The sequence below is a fragment of the Prinia subflava genome, chromosome W, assembly GCF_021018805.1.
Source record: "Prinia subflava isolate CZ2003 ecotype Zambia chromosome W, Cam_Psub_1.2, whole genome shotgun sequence".
NCBI lineage: Eukaryota > Metazoa > Chordata > Aves > Passeriformes > Cisticolidae > Prinia > Prinia subflava.
The window spans coordinates 8,752,796-8,777,141 of NC_086282.1; the positions used below are offsets into that span (position 1 = coordinate 8,752,796).

At 47.9% G+C, this 24,346-nt stretch overlaps 1 protein-coding gene and 2 pseudogenes across 7 annotated transcripts in view; 1 reads left to right on the forward strand and 2 right to left on the reverse strand.

Annotated features, from left to right (window-relative positions):
- Positions 1–15,957, forward strand: part of LOC134563408 (protein FAM13A-like) — a 116,011-nt gene extending 100,054 nt beyond the window's left edge. For 6 of the 7 annotated variants that reach the window (XM_063421317.1, XM_063421316.1, XM_063421318.1 and 3 more), the window contains one exon: positions 377–15,957. In XM_063421317.1, the coding sequence (XP_063277387.1) occupies positions 377–503 (127 nt within the window). In that variant the 3' untranslated portion in view covers positions 504–15,957. The remainder of the gene's footprint in view (positions 1–376) is intronic. The other variant, XR_010083363.1, reaches the window with a different exon arrangement.
- On the reverse strand, positions 12,868–16,934 carry LOC134563426 (pre-mRNA-processing factor 6-like; annotated as a pseudogene).
- Positions 16,098–23,152, reverse strand: LOC134563427 (pre-mRNA-processing factor 6-like; annotated as a pseudogene).
- Between the last annotated feature and the right edge of the window lie 1,194 nt (positions 23,153–24,346).

Consider the following 24,346-nt stretch of genomic DNA (forward strand, 5'->3'; position numbering starts at 1 on the left):
ATTTTGCCAGGCTCACAGGCTGACACTGATGGCTCCTGAAGTGTTTTCCAGCTATTTTGCAGAGCTGGTGATTTCAGAGAAGCAGGGCATGTTTCAAGAAGGATTTTGCATTTGGAATTGTGGGGTTGTACTCAGCCTCAACACACAAGCATCTCACACTTTGTTGGAGCAGCTTGTTTGCCCCCCCTTTTTTTTTTTTTTTTTTGGTTTTTTTGGGTTTTTTTGTTTTTCTCTCTAAGGATAAATGATTTGGTCTTGTTCCCTGATCAGGAGTGGAGGAAAGGAGCTTTGTAGGTCTTGTTGGTGGACAGAGGGAGGCTGCTGAGGGAGGCTTCCTGTTACAGAAATCCTCATGGTCTGCTTTCACTCCCACTAGGAATGTGCAGAAAGAAGACCGCACTCCCATGGCTGAAGAGTACAATGAATACAAGCAGGTTAAGGCCAAGCTGAGGCTGCTGGAAGTCCTGATCAGTAAGAGAGATATTTGCTCCAAGATCATGTAAAGGAGGAGATTGTTTTTGCCAATAAACAAAGAGGAGAGAGCACCAAACGGACAAATGCATGAAGTGGATGCAGTGGGAGCCTGACTGGGAGAGCTGAGGAGCTCCCTGGGAACTGAAAGGTCATTCCTAGAGGTGGGAGAGGGAGGAAAGGTGGATTTCTGTCACTCTCTATATTTGCTGTTGCCCACTGTTTCTCCAGGCCTGATGCCCAAAATGGAGTTTGCCAGTGTAGGAGACAACGCTGCACTCAGTGACTGCACTGAAGGGATCCTTCTGTATTGATTTGCTTACAGATCCTGTAATACTTAGAATATCAAAGCCAGCCATGCTGTTCTTTTTTATTCCCAGGATATTATAGCAAGAGGTAAAATAGGATTAATAGTAATGAAATAATCAAACAGCTTCTACTTAAGTTGAACAGACAAATGCCCTGACCAATCTCATGTTAAGGCACAGGTCAGGCAGCACCAAGACTGTTCCCTTGTAGCTACAGTAAAGATTTGCTCAGACTTTTGACCTGTTTGGAGTCCAGCATCTTCTGTTGCTCTAGAGAGATGCTGTAATAGCCTCCTGGTCATCAGCCAGAGCTAGTGTGAGTTGCAGTTTTGCCCAGGCTTGAGTTGGGTTTTCATCCCACATTTCTGATGGCAAATTCAACCGAAGTAGAAGGAAGTACCTGCATGTTTGGGATAGTAAAGAAAATGAGCCATGTAGCCAGGTTCTTACCAGCTTGTTCTGCTTGGAGGGTGATACTGAGATCTTCTGACCACATTTGGGCAACAGGGAAAAGGTTTTAAAAGCTTTAAGTCAGAATCCCTTGGTATTTTGGTGGTTGGTTAAATATCTGGTGTCAAATATGTGGTAGATATCTGGAAGACCCACCCCATTTGTACGTGTGCTTAATTGTGATACTGACACCTGAGCCCAAGCTGAACAGTTCATATGGGTGTCCCACAAACTCACTCACCTATATTTTCTTCTTTTGTGCACATCACCCCTGTGTGGGCTGCAGCAGCAACATTGATGGTGGCAGCAGAGGATGGGCTTTTCTTCCCAGTGTAGGAGGTATGGCAGTACAGAGGATACCGCAGGGAACTAAGAGCAATGGAGCTGTGCTCTGCCTGTGGAAAGGGCACCTCAAGTACAAGCTTTGACAATTTACTGTTTCCAAATTTGTTTATGACTTTCAGAAAAGAAAGTCCTGGGACACCTGATTTAGGTGCTCATGTCAAACAGCAGGTGCTGCCTGAAGGAGAGAAAGGCCCCGAGATCAGGGACACTGAGTCACTGGGGGGTCACAGTTCTGCCATCCTGGGACACCTGGGCTTACTCTCCCACTCTAGAGGCTTATGTGCACCCCTCGGTCTGCCCTGAGCCAGGCTCCACCTCCACAAAGGGGGCACTTCTGTAATGGTTTCTTCAGCTCCCCAGGGGATCATTGCCAATGTACAGAAGCTGAATAGCCGAGATGAAATCCAGTGTTGGTTGTAGCCAGGCCTCATGCATGTCACACCAGAGGAGCCAAGAGGACTCCCAGAACAACTTCTCCCCCTTCTTTATTAAGGGCAAGTGCGTTCACAAATAGTTGTATTTGGGTTGTGATACTTAGATTTATCCCCTTTCACTTGCCATGTGTGCTGCATGTGTTCTTGCCAAAGTTGCTTCTGTTTTGGTCTCTTCAGGATCCCTTGAACTCTTCCAAAGGTGGTCATGGGTTGCATGTGCCCTTTGCTAGTCAGGGTGGGTGTCCTGGTTTAGGGCAAATTCCCCCAACTGGTTCAGGAAAAGATTTCCTTGGAGAAAAAGTAGAAAAAACCTGTTTATTTAACAAGCAAATACCCACAAACATAAAAAATGAACAATACCAAAAAATAAAACCTCTCATTGTTTTGAACATTTGGCGAATTCATAAAGTCCTTTTCGTGAGGTGTAGCTCAGCTCACTGTCTTAAAGGTGTAGAACTTATATCCAGCATAAACAGAACAGACGACTGCGGATAAAATGTCACTCTAGGACATTGGGTAAGGCGGAGATGTGTGTTAGTGAAAGCACTTGGGATGGGGACTCACAGCTTGGTTTGGTTTTTTGATTGCAGAATTGCCTGTTCCATATATAAAACTAGCAAAGACCAAATTTTGTATTTCCAAACAATCCAGAGGACTTGTGTGCTGACCTAGGGCTTGGCTTTTCAGAGGTGCTGAGATGGGATCTCCTCCGATTCTTGCAGTCTCTTAACTGGGCTGACAGATTGGCTCAAAAAGTGCTTTGAAGGGAAGCCTGAGAAAGGTAAACCCCTGTCCCAACACAAGACAGCCCAGGAAACCAGTCGTGCCTTTGCCTGCTCCTGCAGGCCCTTCCTTTCATTGTCAGCTCTCCCTAGTTATTTTAGGGAAAGCAGCTGAGGAAAGCTGGCTGCAGTGTCACTCTGCTGGTAGAAGTGTGGGACGAGAAAAAATGCTGGGTTACCAAAAGGTCCTTAGCACTGGCTCATCTTTATATTGTTCAGGTCCAGTTCTAGAAAGCAAAAGCCTGGATGGTGAGCATGTGCCTCAAGCTGGCCTACCTTTGGTTGCTGAAGTAAAATGGAGTAAAGCCTGTGTGCTTTGTTGATTCTGGGCCTGGACATGTTTAAATGGATTAGAGAAGCAATTTCTGCTCTTTCTCATAATCATGCATTTTTTCAGTGTGCTGAGGCTCCCCACAAGTGTTTTCTCTGCTTATTTTTAAAAGCCTGTTTGCACTATGTACTGATAAATTATCTGTTTTGCTGGTGTTGTGGGTTAATTTCTTTCCTTTTGTTCCTTTTTATAGATTTCTTTCACATAACCTGCTAGGAAACACTAATGGCTGGGTACTTCAGAAAAACAGGGTACTTAAGAAAAGCAAAACAAGTGGCTAACCTCAGGGGAGGAGGGCATCTGGTTGTACTTTTTACCTGGGAGATTCTCTCCGAGGGGCAGAGACACGAGAATTGTGCAGGTAAAAGACAGGGCTGGAGCAGCTGCTAGCTCTCTCCTAGCTTTGGAGGAGGAAGGTCGGAGGTGCTGCTTGGGGAAGGGAACTAGCTCCTGTTGCCACTATCACCGCTTTCCTGGCTGCCTCTCCCAGCTCTGCTCTGGTGCCACTTCGGTCTCACCTTGCTGCCGCCACCATCATGAAGAAAAAGAAGAAGCCAATCCTTCCCATGCCCGCACCCCTGGGCTATGTGCCAGGGCTGGGCCATGGAGCCACGGGTTTCACCACTCGCTCTGATATTGGCCCTGCCCACAATGCCAACGACCCCGTGGACGACTGGAATACCCCGCCGGGTGGCCAAATGAAGAAGAAGAACCAGACAGCAGATTATGATGATAAGGAATTGAATGACGAAAACTATGATGAGTTCATTTTCTTTTTTTTCTTTTTTTTTTTTTTTTTGAAAAAAGAAGCTGTATTTTATACATATTCTCCAACAAGTAATAAGGGAGTTTCTCCTTGTCTTGGTTTGGAAAGACAGGTATCTGTCCAGGAAAACTGGAATTTCCCTTGGAATGGAGAATGTAAAAAACCCCCGTCCTCCAAATTATTACAAATTTGCAATTAGGAGCTTTCAGGAAAAAATATGGGAATAAGAATAACAGTTTTTTACTAGGAATATTAAAAAATACAAATGCAGTAGTACAAAAAAAAAAACCCACAAAAAAAAAAACCAGAAAACAAACAAAAGTCCTAGAAAAGCAGTCCAAATAAGTCTTCCTGGAGTAACAGATGTTCTGTGAAGTAGAGATGATCCTGTAGAAAAAAAAAGGTCCAGTGCTGGCAGGTTGGGTCCGGTCTTCCTCCGAGGATTCGGTGGAAAACCAGCTAAATTGGTGTTTGGGATGGCTGGGTTTATGCTGGTGGAAAGGCTTTGGCTCCTCCCACTGAGTGGAGCATCTCACAATGGAATAAAGTAATGTTGTCAGTCATGTGAGAGGCCTTAAATGGCCCATTCACAGGTGATGTCCCTCGGAGGAGGATGGATGGAGGAAGGGATAAGAAGGCACTGCCTTATCTGGTGTTATCAGTTATCCCATCAATAGAAGGCATGTGCCCTCTTCCCCCTCTAGAGTTACAAGAGATAAAGAATATCTCCCAACCGGTTTCAACAGATGAAAATACAATACACATTTTTGGTTACATTTTTCAACCCAGGACATTATCCACCTCTTATTCTATTATTATCTATATCATATCCAAATCAATATACTCTAATATATATATATACACATCCACAATGAAACCTTATACACAATTCTCACTTAAGATTAGGTTTCCCTGTGGCACACAAGAGGTTTCTCCATCTTTCTGCATTACCCACCAAGTATAACTGGGTCCTTGAGCAAAAACAATCCCACAGATGGGTCTGCCTTTGCCTGAGGTGGGATTAATCCAAAGTCTTTCCTAACATACCCTTCATGTAAACCACCGGGACTTAAACTCCACCCACTGTGTGCAAGGGATCAGACTGGGCAGGTCCACCTCAGTTGATGGATCCTCGAGTGTTCACCATCCAGGTGGCTTTGACTAAGTTCACTTCCCAATTCTTGAAGGTCCCTCCGCCAAGTGCCTTTAGGGTATTCTTTAGTAGTCTGTTGCATCGTTCTACCTTCCCGGCAGCTGGTGCATGATAAGTGATGTGATATATCCATTCGATGCCATGTTCTATGGCCCAGGTGTTTATAAGGCTGTTCTTGAAATAGGTCCCATTGTCTGACTCAATTCTCTCAGGGGTGCCATGTCTCCACAGGACTTGCTTTTCCAGGCCCAGGATGGTGTTCCGGGCACTAGCGTGAGGCACAGAGTAGGTTTCCAACCATCCAGTGGTGGCTTCCACCATGGTCAGTACGTAGCGCTTGCCTTGGCGGGTTTTGGGAAAGGTGATGTAATCAATTTGCCAGGCTTCCCCATACCTGTACTTCAACCATCGTCCACCGTACCACAGAGGCTTCACCCGCTTGGCCTGCTTGATTGCAATGCAGGTCTCACAGTTGTGCATGACCTGTGAGATGTTGTCTATAGTAAGGTCCACCCCTCGATCATGGGCCCATCGGTATGTTGCATCTCTCCCCTGATGACCAGAAGCATCATGGGCCCAATGAGCCAGGAATAATTCTCCCTTGTGTTGCCAGTCTATATCCACTTGTGATACTTTCACCTTGGCAGCTTTGTCTACCTGCTCGTTGTTGCGATGCCCTTCATTAGCCCGACTCTTGGGTACGTGTGCATCCACGTGTTGAACCTTCACGGTCAGTTTCTCTACCCAGGTGGCAATGTCCTGCCAAATCTCAGCGGCCCAGATGGACTTCCCTCTGCACTGCCAGTTGGCCTTTTTCCAGCGATTCAGCCATCCCCACAGGGCATTAGCTACCATCCAGGAGTTGGTGTAGAGATAAAGCCTTGGCCAGTTCTCTCATTCGTCAATATCCAAAGCCAGCTGGAAAGCTTTAAGCTCTGCAATCTAACTCGATCCACCTTGTCCCTCGGTAGCTTGTGCAACTCGTCGTGTGGGGCTCCATACTGCAGCTTTCCATTTCCGGTTAGTGCCTACAATTTGACAGGAACCATCAGTGAAGAGGACATATCGTCTTTCAGTCTCTGGTAGCTCATTATATGGTGGTGCTTCCTCAGCACGTGTCACCTCCTCTTCCTGTTCTTCAGAAGATAATCCACAAGTCTCACCTTCAGGCCAGTTTGTTATAATTTCCAGAATCCCAGGGCGATTCAGGTTTCCAATACGGGCGCGCTGTGTAATGAGGGCAATCCATTTGCTCCATGTCATGTCTGTGGCGTGATGTGTGGATGGAACATTTCCCTTGAATATCCACCCCAGCACTGGTAGTCAGGGTGCCAGAAGTAACTGCGTTTCAGTCCCAATCACTTCTGAGGCAGCTTGAACTCCTTCATAGGCAGCCAAGATTTCCCTCTGTTGGGAGTGTAGTTGGCTTCAGACCCTCTGTAGCTCCGACTCCAGAATCCCAGTGCTCAACCCCAAGTCTCACCAGGCACTTTCTGCCAAAGGCTCCAGGACAGACCATGGTTTCTGGCTGCAGAGTAGAGCACGTTCTTCACCTCTGGTCCTGTCCTAACTGGGCCAAGGGCTACTGCATGAGCGATCTCCTGCTTGATCTGGGCAAACGCTTGTTGCTGTTCAGGGCCCCAGTGGAAATTGTTCTTGCGTGTTACCAGATAGAGAGGGCTCACAATTTGGCTGTACTCGGGAATGTGCATTTTCTAAAAGCCTATGGCACCCAGGAAAGCTTGTGTTTCCTTCTTGTTGGTTGGTGGGGACATGGCGGTGATCTTGTTGATTACCTCTGTTGGGATCTGGCAATGTCCATCTTGCCACTTTACTCCCAGGAACTAGATCTCTTGAGTTGGTCCCTTCACTTTACTTCGCTTAATGGCAAAACTGGCTTTCAGCAGAATCTGGATAATCTCTTCTTTCTCGAAGACTTCTCCTGTGTTCCCCCATACGATGATGCCATCAATATACTGTAGATGTTCAGGAGCCTTGCCCTTTTCCAGTGCAGCCTGGATCACTCCATGGCAGATGGTGGGACTGTGCTTCCACCCCTGGGGCAGTCGGTTCCAGGTGTACTGGACGCCCCTCCAGGTGAAGGCAAACTGGGGCCTGCACTCTGCTGCCAAAGGAATGGAGAAGGCGGCATTGGCAATATCGATGGTCACGTACCACTTTGCTGCCTTGGACTCCAGCTCGTACTGAAGCTCCAGCATGTCTGGCATGGCAGCGCTCAATGTTGGTGTGACTTCATTCAGACCACGGTAATCCACCGTCAGTCTCCATTCTCCACTGGACTTATGCACTGGCCATATAGGGCTGTTGAAAGGTGAATGAGCCTTACTGACCACCCCTTGGCTCTCCATTTTACAAATCATCTCATGGATAGGAATCACAGAGTCTGTCAGCGCGGTATTGCCGACGGTGTACAGTTGCTGTGGCGATTGGTACTTGTTGTTCTTCAACTCTCAGCAGTTCCACAGCAGAGGGGTCCTCTGAGAGACCAGGCAAGGTATTCAGTTGTCTGATGTCTTCTCTCTCTACAGCAGCTATCCCAAAAGCCCAACGATATCCTTTTGGATCCTTGAAATATCCATTTCTGAGATAGTCTATACCGAGGATGCATGGGGCCTTTGGGCCAGTCGCGATGGGGTGTTTCTGCCACTCATTCCTGGTTAAACTCACTTCGGCCTTGTCCTGGGGTGACAGGACATTTTCATGCTTTGTATCCCAAATCGTGGGGTTTTTTTTTTCCTGTTCCCATGTTCCCAGTTTGTTTTGTCTATAGCTGAGCCCCTCCCCCAGCTGCTTGCTTTTGGCTTGCTTGCTGCTAGCTTTAGGCTGCTTTGCTGGCTTTGCTCTCTTGCTTTCTGCTTTTTGCTTGCTTGTTGCCATTTTTCTGCTTTTGTGTTTCCCCTTCTTTCCTCCCTCCCTTCCCTGAAGACATCGGACCTGCTTCGGGCCCTGATTCGGGAACGTCAAGGGAAAACCCCCCGGAGTCTGCACCTGAAAGAAGCTTTGGCACCCTCCCCAGCAGAGACTGCTCACCCTCTCTTGGACTGGTGAAAACATTTGTTGTCATCTCAGACTGTTTTTCTTGTGTTGGGGAGTGTTTTTTCATTGTTTCTCAATAAACAAGTTTTTTCCACTTTTCCTCTGAGGAAATTCCTCCCGAACCCGGTGGTGGGGGAGGGAGTTGTGGGAATTTTCCCCTAAATTTGTCCTAAACTAGGACAGGCCTCCAATACAGTCAGCTGCTGGGATCGTCCTGTCACTCCAGAAACAGAAATGGATTCTGTTCCTACATAACTTGATGGCATCAGGGTGCATTGGGAGCCAGTGTCAGCCAAAGACGTATATTTTTGTGGGTCAGATGTGCCAGGCCATCGGATCCACACAGTCGAAAAGATCCGATTGTCCCTTTCCTCTACCTGTCTAGAGGCAGGGCCCCTCTATTCTTAGTCATGCTGAATGTTGCTTTCTTCCTGTAAATATGTTTCTGAGGTCCCTTCAAAAGGATCAGTCATATCATCATTCTTATACTGTCTGGAGTTCTGTGCACGAGAGACCGGAGCAGCGTTAACTCTAGATGAGCTCCTTGTGGTAGGTGTCCCTCTTTTCAGTTCATGTACCTGGGCTGCTAAGGAGGAGGTGGGTTTTCCATCCCATTTACTCATGTCTTCTTGCTCCTGAAGACCAAAGGTTACCTTGTGGAGTGTAGCCTCTCTCCCTGGCTGGGGGACGCCTGCTTCTAATGGCAGAGACTCTTGTTGGTTCTGGCGAGATGTGGTAAATTTCTTCCTTAAGTTCCTTTTTCATTTTCTGATGGCCCTCTTCAATCAAGCTCCTGACTTGCTCAGCCAACAGCCTTGTTTCCACAGATGAGACATGGGTACAAAATGGGGCAGTGACAGTGTCCTCGTAAATTCTTTGTTTATTGACCAAGGCGTCCACCCTGTCCTCACCTTCCCTCCATTGCAGTGTTGCCAGGTAACGGGAGTACGTCTCTGGTCCAAGCCATGCAAATCTCAACCACATCTGCAATGTGCACTGGACACCATCTGGGCTTTTAGGGAATCTCTCGTCTTCTGAAAAAATGATCGCTGGAACAGCCAATTCCCTCAGGCACCGGATACCTTGTTCCATTGTGCTCCATTTTCCTTGGTGCACCTGGAGGTCTTCTTTACAAAGGTATCTGTCCTTCACACTTGTCAGCAGTCGCTGCCAGAGGCTGACAGTTCCTTGGGTTCTCCCCATCCCCTGGTCAATGAACACATCCCAGGACAGCGATCCCAGTTGCCTGGCCTCACTTCCATCCAGAAGGGTGTCATTGGCTGCAGCATCCCAGATGTGAAGCAGCCAGATCAGGATGGACTCATTTGTCTGGCGGGTGAATTCCCTCCGCAGATCACGCAGCTCACCCAGGGACAGAGAGTGAGTGATGATCTCCGGCTCTGTCTCTTCTTCTGGGTGCGAAGGTCCTGATGCATCCTCGTCAGTCACTATGCGGACTGATTTGCTCTTTGATTTCTTCTTCTGAACAGGGGCAACTGCTACCGGTTTAGGCGGTTCCGGTTCGGTGATGGTTTGTGTGGAGATGCTGATGGCGCCTTTGGTTCCTTCCTCCTCTGTGACAGCTTGTGTAGACACGGACACTGTTGCTTTGCATTTGGTTCCTTTCTCCTCTGTGACAGTCTGTGTAGACACTGACGCCGTTGCTTTGCTATTGGTTCCTTTCTCCTCCGTGACAGTCTATGCAGACACTGATGCCATTGCTTTGCGTTTGGTTCTTTTCTCTTTCGTGACAGCCTGTGTGCACATGGACGCTGTTGCTTTGCTTCTTTTTTCTTCTTCCTCAAGAAGACGCTGCACCACACCATGTAGTGTTTTGTTTCTAAGCATGTTGCAGGCCGTGCAGAGAAGACAAAGCAGAACCAACAACAACACTGCTGTCCTTGGCATCTAGAGACAACTCAGTATTTTCAAGAACTGCTGTTTCAGGCCTGAAAGGCTGGAAAACATCATTCTTTACCCCTCCCCACAGGGGCTGGGTGTGATTGTAGAGGCCCTAGACGTAGCATCCTAGACTAGAACAAGCAAACAAAATTGAGTATATATTCCAAATGATGTTCATTGCCTCGGAGGTTATCATGCAATAGACAAAATACACCAATAAAGCAAATTTGATACCCTACCCTTGTCTAAACAAGAGCATTAAGACCAGCAGATAGTGCCCCATGTGCGGAAAAATATAGAGAGCTAGGTACAACACCCATGTAAGCATGCTGAGTATCATAGTGAACAGGTGTCTCCTTCAAAAAAAAAAAAATTGTAATTCTGACTTTTCTCAGTAGCTCTTCTGCCCCACGTTGGGGCCAAAAGTATGTGCTGGTTTGAAAGCAAAATCAGTGAGACTCCAAGTCAGAAATACAATTTAATAGAAAGAGAACAAACAAGAAGAAAGATAAAAATAAAAATAAAAATAAAATAAGACAAATGCAGTAGTACAAAGGACCACTGACAGAGTCAGAATGCAAACCTGACACCCTGTTGGTCAGGGTGTTGGAAGCAGCCTGAAGTAAGTCCTCCCAGAGTGACAGTTGTGGCTCCGTAGAGATGATCCTCAAAAAAGGGTCCAGTTGTCCTCTGGGAATCCAGTGGAAACAGGCTCCCTTGGTGTTTGGGAATGCTGTTTTTTTCTCAGTGGAAAGGCTTTGGCTCCTCCTGCTGGGTGGAGCATCTCACAATGGAATGAAGTAATGTTATCAGTCATGTGAGAGGCCTTAAATGGCCCATTCACAGGTGATGTCCCTCAGAGGAGGATGGGTGGAGGAAGAGATAAGGAGGCACTGCCTTATCTGGTTTTATCAGTCATTCCATTAACAGAAGGCATCTGCCCTCTTTCTACCCCTAGAGTTACGAGAGATAAAGAACAATATCTCCCAAGGACTTCAACAGATGAAAATAGAATACACATTTTTGGTTACATTTTTCAACCCAGGACAGGAACCTTTCATACCAAGGTTGTTTTTGCATGGGAACTTGCAAGTTGCGTAACTACTCTCAGAAGAGATGACAGGCTAGGTATTAATTTAATAGAGCAGGCCTGATTTTATGAGGCCTTTCTTTTATAATTCTTCTACCTGTCACAACATACAATCACAAGAAAGTCAGGAGGTTGGGATAAAAATAGTACACATCACAAGTGTAGAAAATTGAAGACAGTGTATAAAGGGTTCCAAACAGAAAGCTTTCCCTCTGATGAGTTTGCTTTTTTCTATCTGCACTTGGAGGGAGCCATCCCAAACCTCCCAGCCAGAGGCAGTCACAGCTGTGTAACAGCCCAGTCTCCCAACAACTCTAAACATATGTTCTTCCTTCAAAAGGGCTTTCAGGGATTGCTGAGTTTTGCCTTGTTACTTTAAACCACCAGTGTGCTTAATGAACTCAAGACACCGAAAAGAATAAGCTTTACTATATACATTTAAAAATTGAGGAAAAGTTCTCTAAAAATATGCTTTTGAATTTGACAAAATGCTCCAGCTGCTCAGGTTTTAGGAATACCTCCAGACTGTGCAGCAGCTTGTTAGCAGAGACCAAACTAAAGGACCTAAAGAAGGAGAGCCAGCCAAGACCTTTCCCTGTGCTGCTAGGCTGTTCCCAAAACTCCACCCATCTTCTAGGACACTCAGTGTATTCCAACAGCAACAACCGAGATCTGCTGATAAGGAACCAACATCAGATGGGCCAAACACTAAAGGGAGACAGGGAACAAATGCTGAGGCCAAGAACAGAGGGACTGCCACATGTCAGAATCCATACAAGCTGATTAAAACTTGTGTTTGAGGGGGGGATCAGGAATCAACATGGAAATGCCAATAGAGTCTCACAAGAATGCTCCTGTCTCCTATGTGACACCAGCTACAATGTTCCCGTGTGCCACAGAGGCTGATGTCCATGCTGAGGATAAAAGGAAACAGCTTTTCCTTTTGGGAGAAAGCTCTTTCCTATCATCATCCATGTCCTGTCTGTCTTGGTTTAAAAGACAGGTGTCTGCTAAGGAAGGCAGGAGCAAAGCAGCTGGGCCAGCAGGAATGAGCAAAAATCCCAGGGTGGTAGACGAGATGTATCAGAAACTCCGAAGCTGTGTCTGGAACAGTGGGATGTCCCGGCAAGCAGGGGGTGCGGGGCTACCGCGTAGCAAAAGCTCAGAGCAGTGCCAAAGAGGCAGCCAAGGGTGGGGCAGCAGTGATCCGGCTCTCAGCAGGGCAGAGAGAGGCAAGCTCAGTATCCCAGACACCCGAGCAGATGGTGATAGGTCTCTCTTTTAGTGAGGTAGGTGTTGATAAGTTCTCAGTTCAGTGGCTGCTCTCACAAGCAGAAGCTCACCCCATGGCAGAAGAAACAGCTCCAGGATGGGCTCTGGCAGCAGCAGCGAATTCCCCAAGAAGAACCTCCGACCTTCCTCCTCCAAAGCTGAGAGAGAGCTGGCAGCTGCCCCAACCCTGTCTTTTACCTGCACAATTCTCGTATCTCTGCCCCTCGGAGAGAATCTCTCAGGTAAAAAGTGCAACCAGATGCCCTTCACCCCTGAGGTTGGCCACTTGTTTTGCCTTTCTCTACAAACCCAGTTTTTTTTAAGTACCCAGCTGTTAGCGTTTCCTAGCAGGTTATGTGAAAAAAATTCTATAAGTAAAAAGGAACAAAGGGAAAGAAACTAACCCCCAACACTGTCCTTCAAAATCTGTGTCACTGAAAGGGCAAATGCACCACGAGCAGGTCAATTCCTATAGGAACCTCTGAGGCAGCTGAGGCCAGCACACTCTAGAAGGTGTTTTTCAGCTTGGCTGCCACCAGCACAAGAATCTCTCCAATGTTTTTCTGCAAATTTTCTATGTCCTTGGAGACATCACACCAGAGCTGCCTTTGGCAAGGTTCAGCATTCTCACAGAGCTTCCTCACCTCTTCTTGTGCCTCCGTGCCGTGCTGGAGCTCAAATTTGTACAAGAAGGCCCAGGCATCCCCCAGGTCAGAATCTATCTTCACGGTGCAGTGGAACCACTCTAAGGCCTTGGTTATTTTATGCTCACTCCAGAACAGCTTGGCCTCAGCCAGCAGGACCTATGGGTCATGTTCACACTTCTTGAGAGCATCCACACTCTTGGTCTTTCATTGCAGTCGCGCTTCAAGGAAAATTGCTTCTGACCACAGAATTCCTGAACTGGTGCACTCTTGCAGTGCTTTGGCCATCAGAGTGTTAGCAATGTTCTTCAGCCCAGCTCGGTACTCCAAGTGCACAGACGCCAACCAGAGATCTGGATTCTTTGGATTCTTCAGGTGAGACTTTTCCAGGATGGCTCTTGCTCTAGTCAGCTGCCCAACTTTCTCCTTCAGCCTGGACAGCAAAAGCCACAGGGGTATGGAATGGGGGCACTTCTTCAACCCTTGATTATAAGTCTCCCGTGTTTTCTCTAACAGCACTTTTTGTTCTTCAATTTGTCCTTTCATCATCCACAGTTTGGGGAAGTCCTCATAGTGCTTCAGGGCTTTCTCACAGAGCTCCTGGACTGCATCAATGTTGCCAAGCATCCATTCCAACTTCACAGACTTCATGAAGACCCTTGCTGTGGGGGCATTGCTGCGAGCCTTTGCCAGCAACCTCCTTGCTCTTTCATACTCGTTCTCTGACTTGAGCTTCACAGCAGCCAGCCAGATCTCCTCGCTGTTGGGGTTGGCCTGGAAAGCCAGGGTTAAGATGCTTCTGGCTGCTAGCACATCTCCTGCCAGCCACTTGGATTTGTCTCCCAAGAGCCACAGCACCTCTGCTTTGGGATAGTGAGCAACAGCTCTCTGCAAGAGCCTCCAAGGATTCTCTGATTCCATGGTTCTTTTCAAAGTAGGCTGCTCGCAGCCATGTTGGGAAGGATGAAGTAGAGAGGCCTGGTAAATATGATGATTTAGATTCTGGGAGTATGAGACCAACAGGTGAGATAGAAATGAAGGCAAGCTTTGAGATGTAAAATATCAAGCCATAAGCTAGTGAACAATAGTGTGCCTAGCTGAGGGCCATCTCCCTTGATTAAACAATACCTATCGAGATTTCTCCCGATAACTCCGAGGGTCCAGCCAGCGGAGTAATGGCTTAATAAAATAGCGAGACGGCTTCCCAGGATATGCTTTGTAAAATAAAAGTTTTAATAACAGCAAAAATAATAAACATTACAAAATGAAAAGAGATAAGCTGAGCACAGTGTACCAAGCACAGCTACACAGGCTAAGGCACTCCCAAAAAGCCTCGTGTACCCTTATGCAGGCCCTTTAGTACTCGATGGTCTAGGTGGGCTTATTTGGCTCTTTGCCCAATGAGATGGACACTAGACTTTGAGGTGCACTTCCAAAGCCCTATCACTGTGTCTGTGCTGGGACTGAGCCAATTACAGCGAGCAGGCTATAGAAAATTCTAGCTTAACTTCCTTATATGGAAACACCTGCTCGGGTACAGAAATGCACGACTACATCTCACCCTGTAAAATCATATTAAAAAAGGAAAAAAAAAGAGAAATAGTTACTTTGAAAAAATTCTCACTTTTGTTCATAATTGTGATTGTGTCAATAACTTATTGTTATTTAACAATTTGGTTTATAGTTAAGCTGTAGTTTTATGGATTACAAAATTTTAAATTTGGTACTTTCTTTTTTGTTAGCCAATATTTTAAAATTAATATTTAGTCTCAAATTACATATGAACCTTATTTTACTTTTTTGTTTGGGGAGATTTTTTCAAGTGAACTATATATTTTTTTTTTCCTTCTGCATAAAGATTTGATAATAACTTTTAACATACAACAACAAACAATTTTGACATGACAATAATAACTTCAAAAATTTTAACAGTGCAACTTTTATAAAACTTAAGTCTCTGCTTCAAACGTATTTCAGTGTCTATAGTGCTGGGCTGTGTCAAAATGCAGAAGTCTTTTTGAAGACACAGTCTGTGGTCCCTCTGTGTCCTTTTGCATGCTCTTCTTGAGGTGTGTTCTGCTCTCCTTTCCTCTTTTGTAGTTGTGACTCAACTTCTTTTGCAGGAACTTTCTTAGAGTCTGTACCTGTGGAGACAAACAAAACCTCTCTCCCTGCCATAAAGGACAGGCTCTAAAATTTGTCTTGTTTTCAGAATTTTTATGAATATGAGAGATTAAAAAACATATATATAACTTTGTTCAACCTTTCTATAATAGAAAGCACTACACACTCTCCCATTTTTATCTTTTAAAGAGCATTCTTAGCTATTTGTGTGCTTTTAAACAATAGATTGGCTTTTGAATGAATTAGTTATAATATGTGGTAGACTTGATATGTTGAAAAACTTCTGTAATTTTAAGAACTGTACATTTAGGAATGAGAAATGTTTACAAGAGATGTTTTAATTGTGTTTTTTGGTCCTTTTCTCTTTTATGTGTTGAGGTAGAACATACCCTAAAAAGTGTGTGGTTAGACAAGTGAACCTGTTTGAATTGTTTAAATGGTTGATATTGCATGATACTTGTTTTTAATTTTGAGGGTTAACTTTTGCTGCTATTGATGGCGTAGTTAGTGTTTGGTAGTTTGGGCATGGTTGCACAATTGTCTTAATTTGACTTTGAGATATATGCGACACTTTTTACAAGAGCTGATGTATTTTGATGTATGGTTAAAAGTTTGCTGTTACATTGCTGTTTGCTATAAAACTTAGGAGTTTAGTGTTTGCTTTAACATGTGACACAATACAATTGCTATTGAGAAAAAAGGAAAAAGATTAGTATTTTAATGTAAATTTTACAATTGATTAGAACCTTTTCTTGAGAGGTCTCCGCTCCCTCTACTGAACTTGCAACATAAAAATTTGTAAACATAAAATATGAACTTTGAAAAACATGTAGACAGTTGTTCTTTTTTGGTTTTGAGATATGGTTTTTAGACTTTCTTAAAATCTGATTTTTATTTTTTGGTGTTAGGATTTTACTACATGGTTATGAGATTTTAGATTTTCTTGACTTATAAAAGGAATTGTTTTTAGAGGTGTATGAATTTTGAAAGGTTTTCAATTATAGAGATGAATTTAATAATTAGAGGTTTTTTGGGTTTTTTTTTTAATATGGGCAATTTATAAAAACTTTTGAATTTTGAATTAACTATTTCAATTAAAGATATGAGCAAGCAAAATATTTTTGCAGAATCTTTTCCTGTAAAGGAATAATTATTTAGGAATTAGCTTTTATAATTAGTTTGGAATATAAAATTTTTTTGGGCAAGTTATTACAATCTTCTTGCTTAATTGACAAAACAGAAAAGAAAAACCTTTTGTTTTGGAATTACTTGGTAGACTTTTTGAGATCTTAATGAAAAAATGAACTTATAAAGTTCTGGATTTCTTGTTAAAACTGCAAAAAATAAAAGAATAGGTCAGGGTTTTAAGGTATTTTGAGCTTGCTGCTTTGGTGGATTCTTGTGGTGGTTTTCATGACAGTCTTCTTTTGGACGAAGTCTACTTTGTATCTTGGCTGTTGGAATTGAACTGTTAACTGTCTCTGTCCTTGCTTTTGTTTTGTTTTGCTCTCTTGTCGCCAGAGCCGGGCTGGCCCCGGGGTGCTGGTTTCTTTCCTTATGTTGTGCCAGAGATCTATGCTGGCTGATGAATCCTCCGAATCATCAGAGAAACTGCAGGACGTGTGGGAAACCTTCTGATTTTTCATCGGAGTTTGTTTACATTTCTCCGGCATGGGCGCCGCCATCTTGGGGAGGGCGAGTTCCGGGATGTCACATCTGGTTCCCACGCTCCTCACAGCCAGGGCGTGTCTGTCCCGGCTGTGGGTGGCAACCCGGGGCGGTGCCTGAGGCTTGGGACTGCCCATGGATGGGGCGCTTCCCGTGCTGGAGTGGGAGGAGCTGAGTGACACATCGGATGGGGCGTGCCGCAGGGTTGGGCTTTACTGAGCCCGCCCACATGGAGCTACAGTTTCTGCCTCAGAGATGGGGAGAATTCCACGTTTTTCATTGTTCTGTGAGCCCGCGCTTTCAGGGCTTTGTTCAAAACTCGCGCACTCAAAATTAACGGTCCGGGATCGCCCGAATCTCGTACTAGGTGACTGAGGGGGTGGGGAGGGCGGTTGGAATGGAACCTTAGCCCGCGTGGCCAAGGCTGTCACAGGTCCCACTCCGGGGGACTGAGGAGGGCTCGGGGAAGGGCTTTGAGCCCTCCCCTGCCTGCTTCCCGGGAGTAAATCAAACCGGTTTTTTCTGGGACTTGGGGCATCAGAACTTGGATTTTTATCTTCATGTCTAAGGTGAGCAGGAGCCTTTTTGCATTTTACTTTCTGGGCTCCTTTTTTATGGTTGCTTTTAGAGGCTTTTCCCAAGGTTTCTCTTTCTGCATTTTCAGGTGTTTTTTGACTGCTGAGCCTTTCACCTTCTTCTGTTACAAAGTCTAACACAGTTTTAAAGATGGGTCTTAATTTTAACACAGATTTTTTCTTTGAATTATACAACTTCAATCCTATTTTGTCCCAAAATTCTACTGTTACTGTTTCAGCTGTATTAGTGTCCGGAAACTTTTTATAGACCCATTTCACAAGTTTTTTAAGCTCTTTCCTCTCAAACTTATAGTCTTGAATAGTCAGTTTATAATTAAAATAACAAAAGGTGTCTCGCTGTTCTACGGATTGCCGGGTCCCCATTGTCACTCACCAGAATGGCTCTTGTGATCCCCCGGCAGCTCTTGGTTTGTCTCCGACTCTCTCAGGTCTCTCGGTGATTAGCTGTTCTGTCTCCAGCTCTGCTAGACTGCAGCTTCTCTCTTTGAAGAGTAATCCACCTTGTACCAGAATCGGTGTCCGGCAAAGACCCCCTCTCACCGGTATAGGGGTTCAGTCAAAAGGCTCCCTCTCAGCCTTTTTGACCCAAAAATGTGGTTTTATTTTAATGACCAAAAAACCCACCACGAGCTCGCTTTTAAAAAAACGAAAACCAAGAGCAAAACGGCCTAGCTGAATGTGAGGGCTTGTCAGCAAACTTCGATTCAGTTACCCTAATGTAGGGTCCGAGTTCGAAGGCGCCATTTATCGAGATTTCTCCCGATAACTCCGAGGGTCCAGCCAGCGGAGTAATGGCTTAATAAAATAGCGAGACGGCTTCCCAGGATATGCTTTGTAAAATAAAAGTTTTAATAACAGCAAAAATAATAAACATTACAAAATGAAAAGAGATAAGCCGAGCACAGTGTACCAAGCACAGCTACACTGGCTAAGGCATTCCCAAAAAGCCTCGTGTACCCTTATGCAGGCCCTTTAGTACTCGATGGTCTAGGTGGGCTTATTTGGCTCTTTGCCCAATGAGATGGACACTAGACTTTGAGGTGCACTTCCAAAGCCCTATCACTGTGTCTGTGCTGGGACTGAGCCAATTACAGCAAGCAGGCTATAGAAAATTCTAGCTTAACTTCCTTATATGGAAACACCTGCTCGGGTACAGAAATGCACGACTACAAATACCCTTCTGCTTGCCAAAGGTAATGGGACAGTTCTATTGGCTGTATGTAAATGCTGAGATTGGTATCTTGTATTAGATTGGTTGGTCCAACACAGACTATTCAACTTGGAAAGACATTTATTGTATGGTATTCAGAACCTCCTCCTCTTTTCCTGCTCTCTCCTGGCCTGCTTAGCTGTGCCTAGCAGCTACAAGCAAGGCCCTCACAATAAACCACGTGCAACCACAACTGTTTTGCTTATAGAGATACTTTGTCGACGACTCTGCTGTCACCGAGAAGCTCCTACACAGCCACACACTCTTCTTGCTTGGGAAGACCTGCAAGGCATAGGCATAAATGGCTCGGGCACACTCCAAGGCATTATGAGCAGCACAACTGTCTGCATCTTCCATCCAGGTGTGTTTCCGATCTTCTTCCTCGATCCCAATCCCAATCACAGCTCTCATGATTGCCTGGCATGTGGCCACACTTCCAGCTTTATCACATTCCTCAGCATCCTGTATCCACTGCTCCACTTGATTTCCACGCTGTTAGCCCTAAGAGTTGTGATGGGTCTGTCAATGATTTTTTCCACCATGTGGGTATTCCCATTGGCTTCCTCTAGTTTGGCAGCATTAATCCAGATGTGACAATCTGTCGGGATATTCTCCCAGGCTTTGTTAAGGACTTTACAAGCATTCTCATATGTCTCCAGCATTGCCAGCGCCAGCCACAGTTCAACACTGGTTGGACAGCACTCCACAGCCTGGCTCAGCATGATCCTGGCATCCTCAGGTTCCTCCAGCTCTATGGCTTCTTTCCACAAACACACTGAGTTTTGAACATGCTCAAGGGCTTTCCTAAGGACACGTTTCTTGGCATGGATGTCTGTCTCCAACTCTGCTGTTCTGATATAGATCCACACAGATTGTGGCAGGTGCTGCACAGCCTGGGCCACAACAGCCTTGCCTGTATCTCCAGGCTGAAGCCAAGAAGCTTCCAACCAAACATTTTCATTCCTAGGGCACATCTCTGTTCCTTTCATGATGAGATTTCAAGCCACCTGGAGTTTGCCAGTGACCTCCTCCCGTCGGGCTGATGCTATCCAGGCTGGTGGATGATGAAGATTGGTCTCTTGGACAGATTTCAGGAGCAAACGGGCTTTTCTGATGTCACTGATATCTCCTCCGTGTGTGGGAATCATGGAATTCAAGTCTGTCAAATATCCTTTTGGGTCCACTACAGTCTGGCCACTCACAGTGTCCAACACCTGGCTTAGCCTCATATCCATCAAGGTGTTCCTGGCTTAGCCAATCTTCCTCATATCCAATTCACCTGTCCCAGGTGTCAACAGGCCTGGTGTCATCCCTCCTGGGTATGGAGTATTCAAGCCCCCTGGATACAGTGTATTCAATCCACTTAATTGTGTCTGGTGGGGGTCCACGGAAGTGTGATTCTCCCCTGACTGCAAATGCTTTGCAAAGAAGCTGTCAGGGACAGAATTCAGCTTCTCATGAGGATTCCTCTGCTGCTTGTTCCTGGCATCCCCAACCTCAGGAATACTCAGCCACTCCTCCTCAGTAATCTCCACTAATTTCCATTTCAAGTCTGAGAACTGCTGTTGAATTTTGGGTCATTCCATACAGTACTTTTCTATTTTCTTTTTCTCATTGTTCCCTCCTTTCTTTCCTGTGTTCATCCATCCTCTTATCCAAAGCTGCATAAATAGCATCTGCCTCTTCATCATCTTTTTCATAGGGGCCGCTTGAGAAGAGGCTCCCAGCATAGCCATTGAACTCATCGTAGTTGGTGTCATTCAAATCTCCATCGTCATCTGCTGTCTGGTTCTTCTTCATCTGGTCCCCCACAGTCCTCTTGCTCTGTGGGGCATTCCTGTCGTCCACAGGGTTGTTGGCGTTGCGGGCAGGGCCGATACCAGAGCAGATGGTGAAACCCGTGGTTCCACGGCCCAGCCATAGCACATAGCCCAGGGGTGCAGGCATGGCCAGGAATGGCTTCTTCTTCTTCTTCTTCCTGCTGGCAGTGGTGGCGAGTGTTGGGAAAGATGAAGTAGAAAGACCTTACAAATATAGTGGTTTAGATTCTGGGAGTCTGAGTTCAACAAGTGAGATAGAAATGAAAGCAAGCTTTGAGATTTAGGGTGTGGGGTGCAGGGCCATCAGCTTGTGAACAACGACCTGCTAAGCTGAGGGCCAGCCCCCTTGATTAAACAATATACTCCTGCTAAGCTGAGGGCCAGATCGTTTGATTAAACAATCCCCTTCTGCTTGCCTTGGGTGGTAGGACATTTCTATTGGCTGTATGTGTTGTTATCTTGTATTAGATTGGTTGGTCCAACTCATACTCTTCAACTTAGAAAGATATTTAATGTACGGTATTCGGGGCTCTTCTCTCTCGGCTCTGTTCGCTGTTCCTGCTCTCCTGGCCTGCTTTAGCTGTGCCTAGCAGCTACAAGCAAGGCCTTCACAATAAACCACGTGTTACCCCTGCACATTGCTTATAGAGATACTTTGTTGACGACTCTACCGTCACGGAGATACTCCTTCAATTGGTGCCCAGCCGTGGATGAACGACGGATCCAGCCTTTTCCACCCGTAGGAGATTTCTCCATGGATGGTAACTAAATAACCAGTTTTAGCCACCTGAAAGTGTCGCGAGCACAGCTTACGGCTGCAGCGCAACGCCATAGCTGGAGCTCTTAAAATCTGCTGAGGTACACCTGGAGCACGGGAAGCTGTTACTGCCGTAGCAGCCTCCTCGAGCTCTCAGGGGAATCTACCTGGCAGTCCTCGAGCACGGGGCCGCCGCTGAGCAGCGGCTCCTTGGAGCTCTCCTGAGGATTAGCGTAGCTACCCTCGAGCCCTGTCTCGCCGTTGCTGGCAGCGGCGTGCCGGAGCTCTGCTGAGGGAATCTGCTACGTGTCAGAGTACACGCGAGTGTTGCTGAAAGCACCGCCCGCACTACAGCTCTGAGTGGGACGTCCCGAGCATGGCAAGCCGAAGCCAGTGCTCTGAAGAGGGACGTGAAGCAGCGTCCATGCCGACGGGAGTGCCTGGCCAACACTCCACGCCGTTTGAGCTAAGGACCCTGCTTTGGCGACACACAGGTGAGAAAGAAAAAATCAGTCTAATAATGGGGCAATCACACTCTACCGGTGATAAATATCTTTATAAGCAACTAAAGCATTTATTGTACTCTAGTCAAAGTAAGTTACCAAAAGAAGAGCTAAAAAACCTCTTAGAATGGACTTTGATTAATTTCCCAAATGTTGACCGGTCAGCTGTATTTACCAACGAATTTTGGGCCACAGTCGGAAATAAGCTCTTTAATAACATTTCCCGCCGTGATTTCGCGGCCGCGGAGCTCGTCCCAGCCTGCAGAGCACTTGTAGAAATTCTTGCTGCGAAGGAGCAACCCGCCGTAGCTGCTTTGAAGAACGCCGTTCCCACCGCGAGTTTGCAGCAGGACACGCCCACCGCCTTCCAGCCGAACCTCGTGGCTCCGGTACCCACCGTCCCGCTAGCCCCTGCCGCCCCGTCCCCTCTCCCCGCGGCCCCTGGCACCCCACCTGCCCCCACTACCCCCCCCTCCACCCCGATCCGCGCCATCCCGCTGCTCCCTGCTTCCCCGGCTCCCGCGGTGTTGGCCCCCGGTTCCACCGGCGTTGCCACGGTCCCCCTCCTCACTTCTGCCCCAGCGAGCCCGCCCACCGCCGTCCCTGCACCCCTATCAGCCCCCCTAAGTCCCGCCGGGCCGGCCACTTGCCCCTGCCCACCCACGACTCTGCCAGCTGCTGTCGTCCCACCTCCCCTGGCCGCGGCCTCAACCACCACGTGTCCCCCACGGCGCCACGCCGCTTCCCCTCCCCCAGCGCCCCCTATGCACGTGCCCGCTGCTCCCTTTGTCCCCCCCGGGGCTCCTACGCGGTTCCCGGGTCCAGGCGTTCCGGCGCGGTTCCCCTGTCCCGGTGTACCGCCGAGATTCCCCAGCCCCGGCGTTCCGGCGGTGCTCCCTTGTCCCGGCGCGGCTGCGCGGGACCTCGTAGAAGCTGCGCTGAACACCGCAGCCCCGGCCGCGGCCGGTGCCCCGGCGCACCGCCCGCCGCCAGCCCCGGTGCTCGCCGCGGCTGTTCCCGTGTTGGAAACGGCGCCCTCCCCCCTTCCCGCCGCTGCTCCGGCCCGACCTCCCGGTCCCGCCGCCCCAGCGGCTCCGCTCATGCCCGCACAGACCCCTACGTTTGCGGCCGCCGCGCCCAGAGCCGTGCCTCCCTCCGCGCCCGCGGCGGCAGCCCAGCCTCCCGCCCCCAGTTCCCCCGGAGCGCCTCCGTTGTTCGCCGCGCCGCCGCTGCTCGCCGTCCCGTCCCGGGCCGTGCCGGCTCTGCCGCAGCCCTCTGGGGCCGAGCTGCTGCGAGGAGTCGCCCCGCCGCTTCTTGCCACCGCCGATGCCCCGTTCCCGCCCGCGGCCACGCTGCCCCCCGCGCCCCCAGTCCCGGCTGCCGAGCTGATGAACACAGACACGCAAGCCCTGCCTAGCACGTGGGCCATGGTCCCGCATCACGCGGAACCGCTGGAGTGGCCTGCGCATGCGCAGTTGCCGCTTCCCCGGAACCAGCACGCCCCGCCTCTGCCCCTCGCAGCCTTTGCCGCGGCTCTGACACAGCCTCCCGGTCCCGACCCGCCGCCTGCCACGGTGCAGCCCCAGCCGGCATCCCTGTGCCCTTCCGCGCTGCTCCCGCCGCCTGCCACGGCGCAGCCCCACCCGGCATCCCTGTGCCCGCCGCCCCCATGCCAGGCTGCACGGCCGCCGCCGCCGCCGCCGCCGCCGCCACCAGAGCCGATATTCGCAATTCCAGAACTGTATCCATCCGCGCCACCAGCCCAGCCAGTTACTGCTCCGACAGCCCCAGCTGCAGCCTCTCCGCAAATAATCCCTCCCGCAGCTCGGCCCGCCACGCCACCACCAAGGCACCAGCACACGGCACCCACGCATCTGCAGCCCCCAAACATCCCTCCGTCGCCACCCGCCGAGTCCACACACAACACCGCTACAGCCGATTCCTGCACCGCCTTGGATGCATCCTTCTGCGCCACCCTCTCTGCCATACGCCGCCGTCCCGAGCACAGCCACATCTTTGAGAGACCCCTCACCACCGCACGACCCTGCCCAGCTAACAGCTGATGTGCCTTCACTGTCAGCTCCTCTGCCTCCGATGCCTGCTGCCCTACCCCAGCCACCGAATCTCCTCGGTCACCCAGCTGCGTTCCCGCCCTCCGTACCCCTAGCACCGAGTGAGACTTCATTGTATCACAATTCCTCCATACAGTCCCAGCCAAACACACAAACCGTGCAACGAAAAGGGGGAGAGTGGAATACAACAGCTGCTTCAATGAATACAGGACAGACAGAGAACTATTTTGTCCCTGCAAATGACAACCCTTTGATTCAAATACAAGAGAACCCTCAAATACAAATAAGTCTGTTCCCAAACAGCTCTACAGGCCCCCCTGTCCCTGTGTTTGGGACAGATTTCTCAACCCAAAATGAGACATTAAACCCTGAGTATTCACTAACATCAATCCCAAAAGTACAAAACCCCCAGGAGTGCTTCGACAATTCCCAGTTCACAGACTGGCATGAAGTCAAACGCTTGATTTGCAAAGAAGAAAGTCTGAATCCTCTAGCTATGCCTGTGCTATTCAGCCAACAAGCCAAAAATACAAGAACATGGACAGCTATCCCACCTCATGAGATAAAAGAACTACGAAAAGCAGTGAAAGA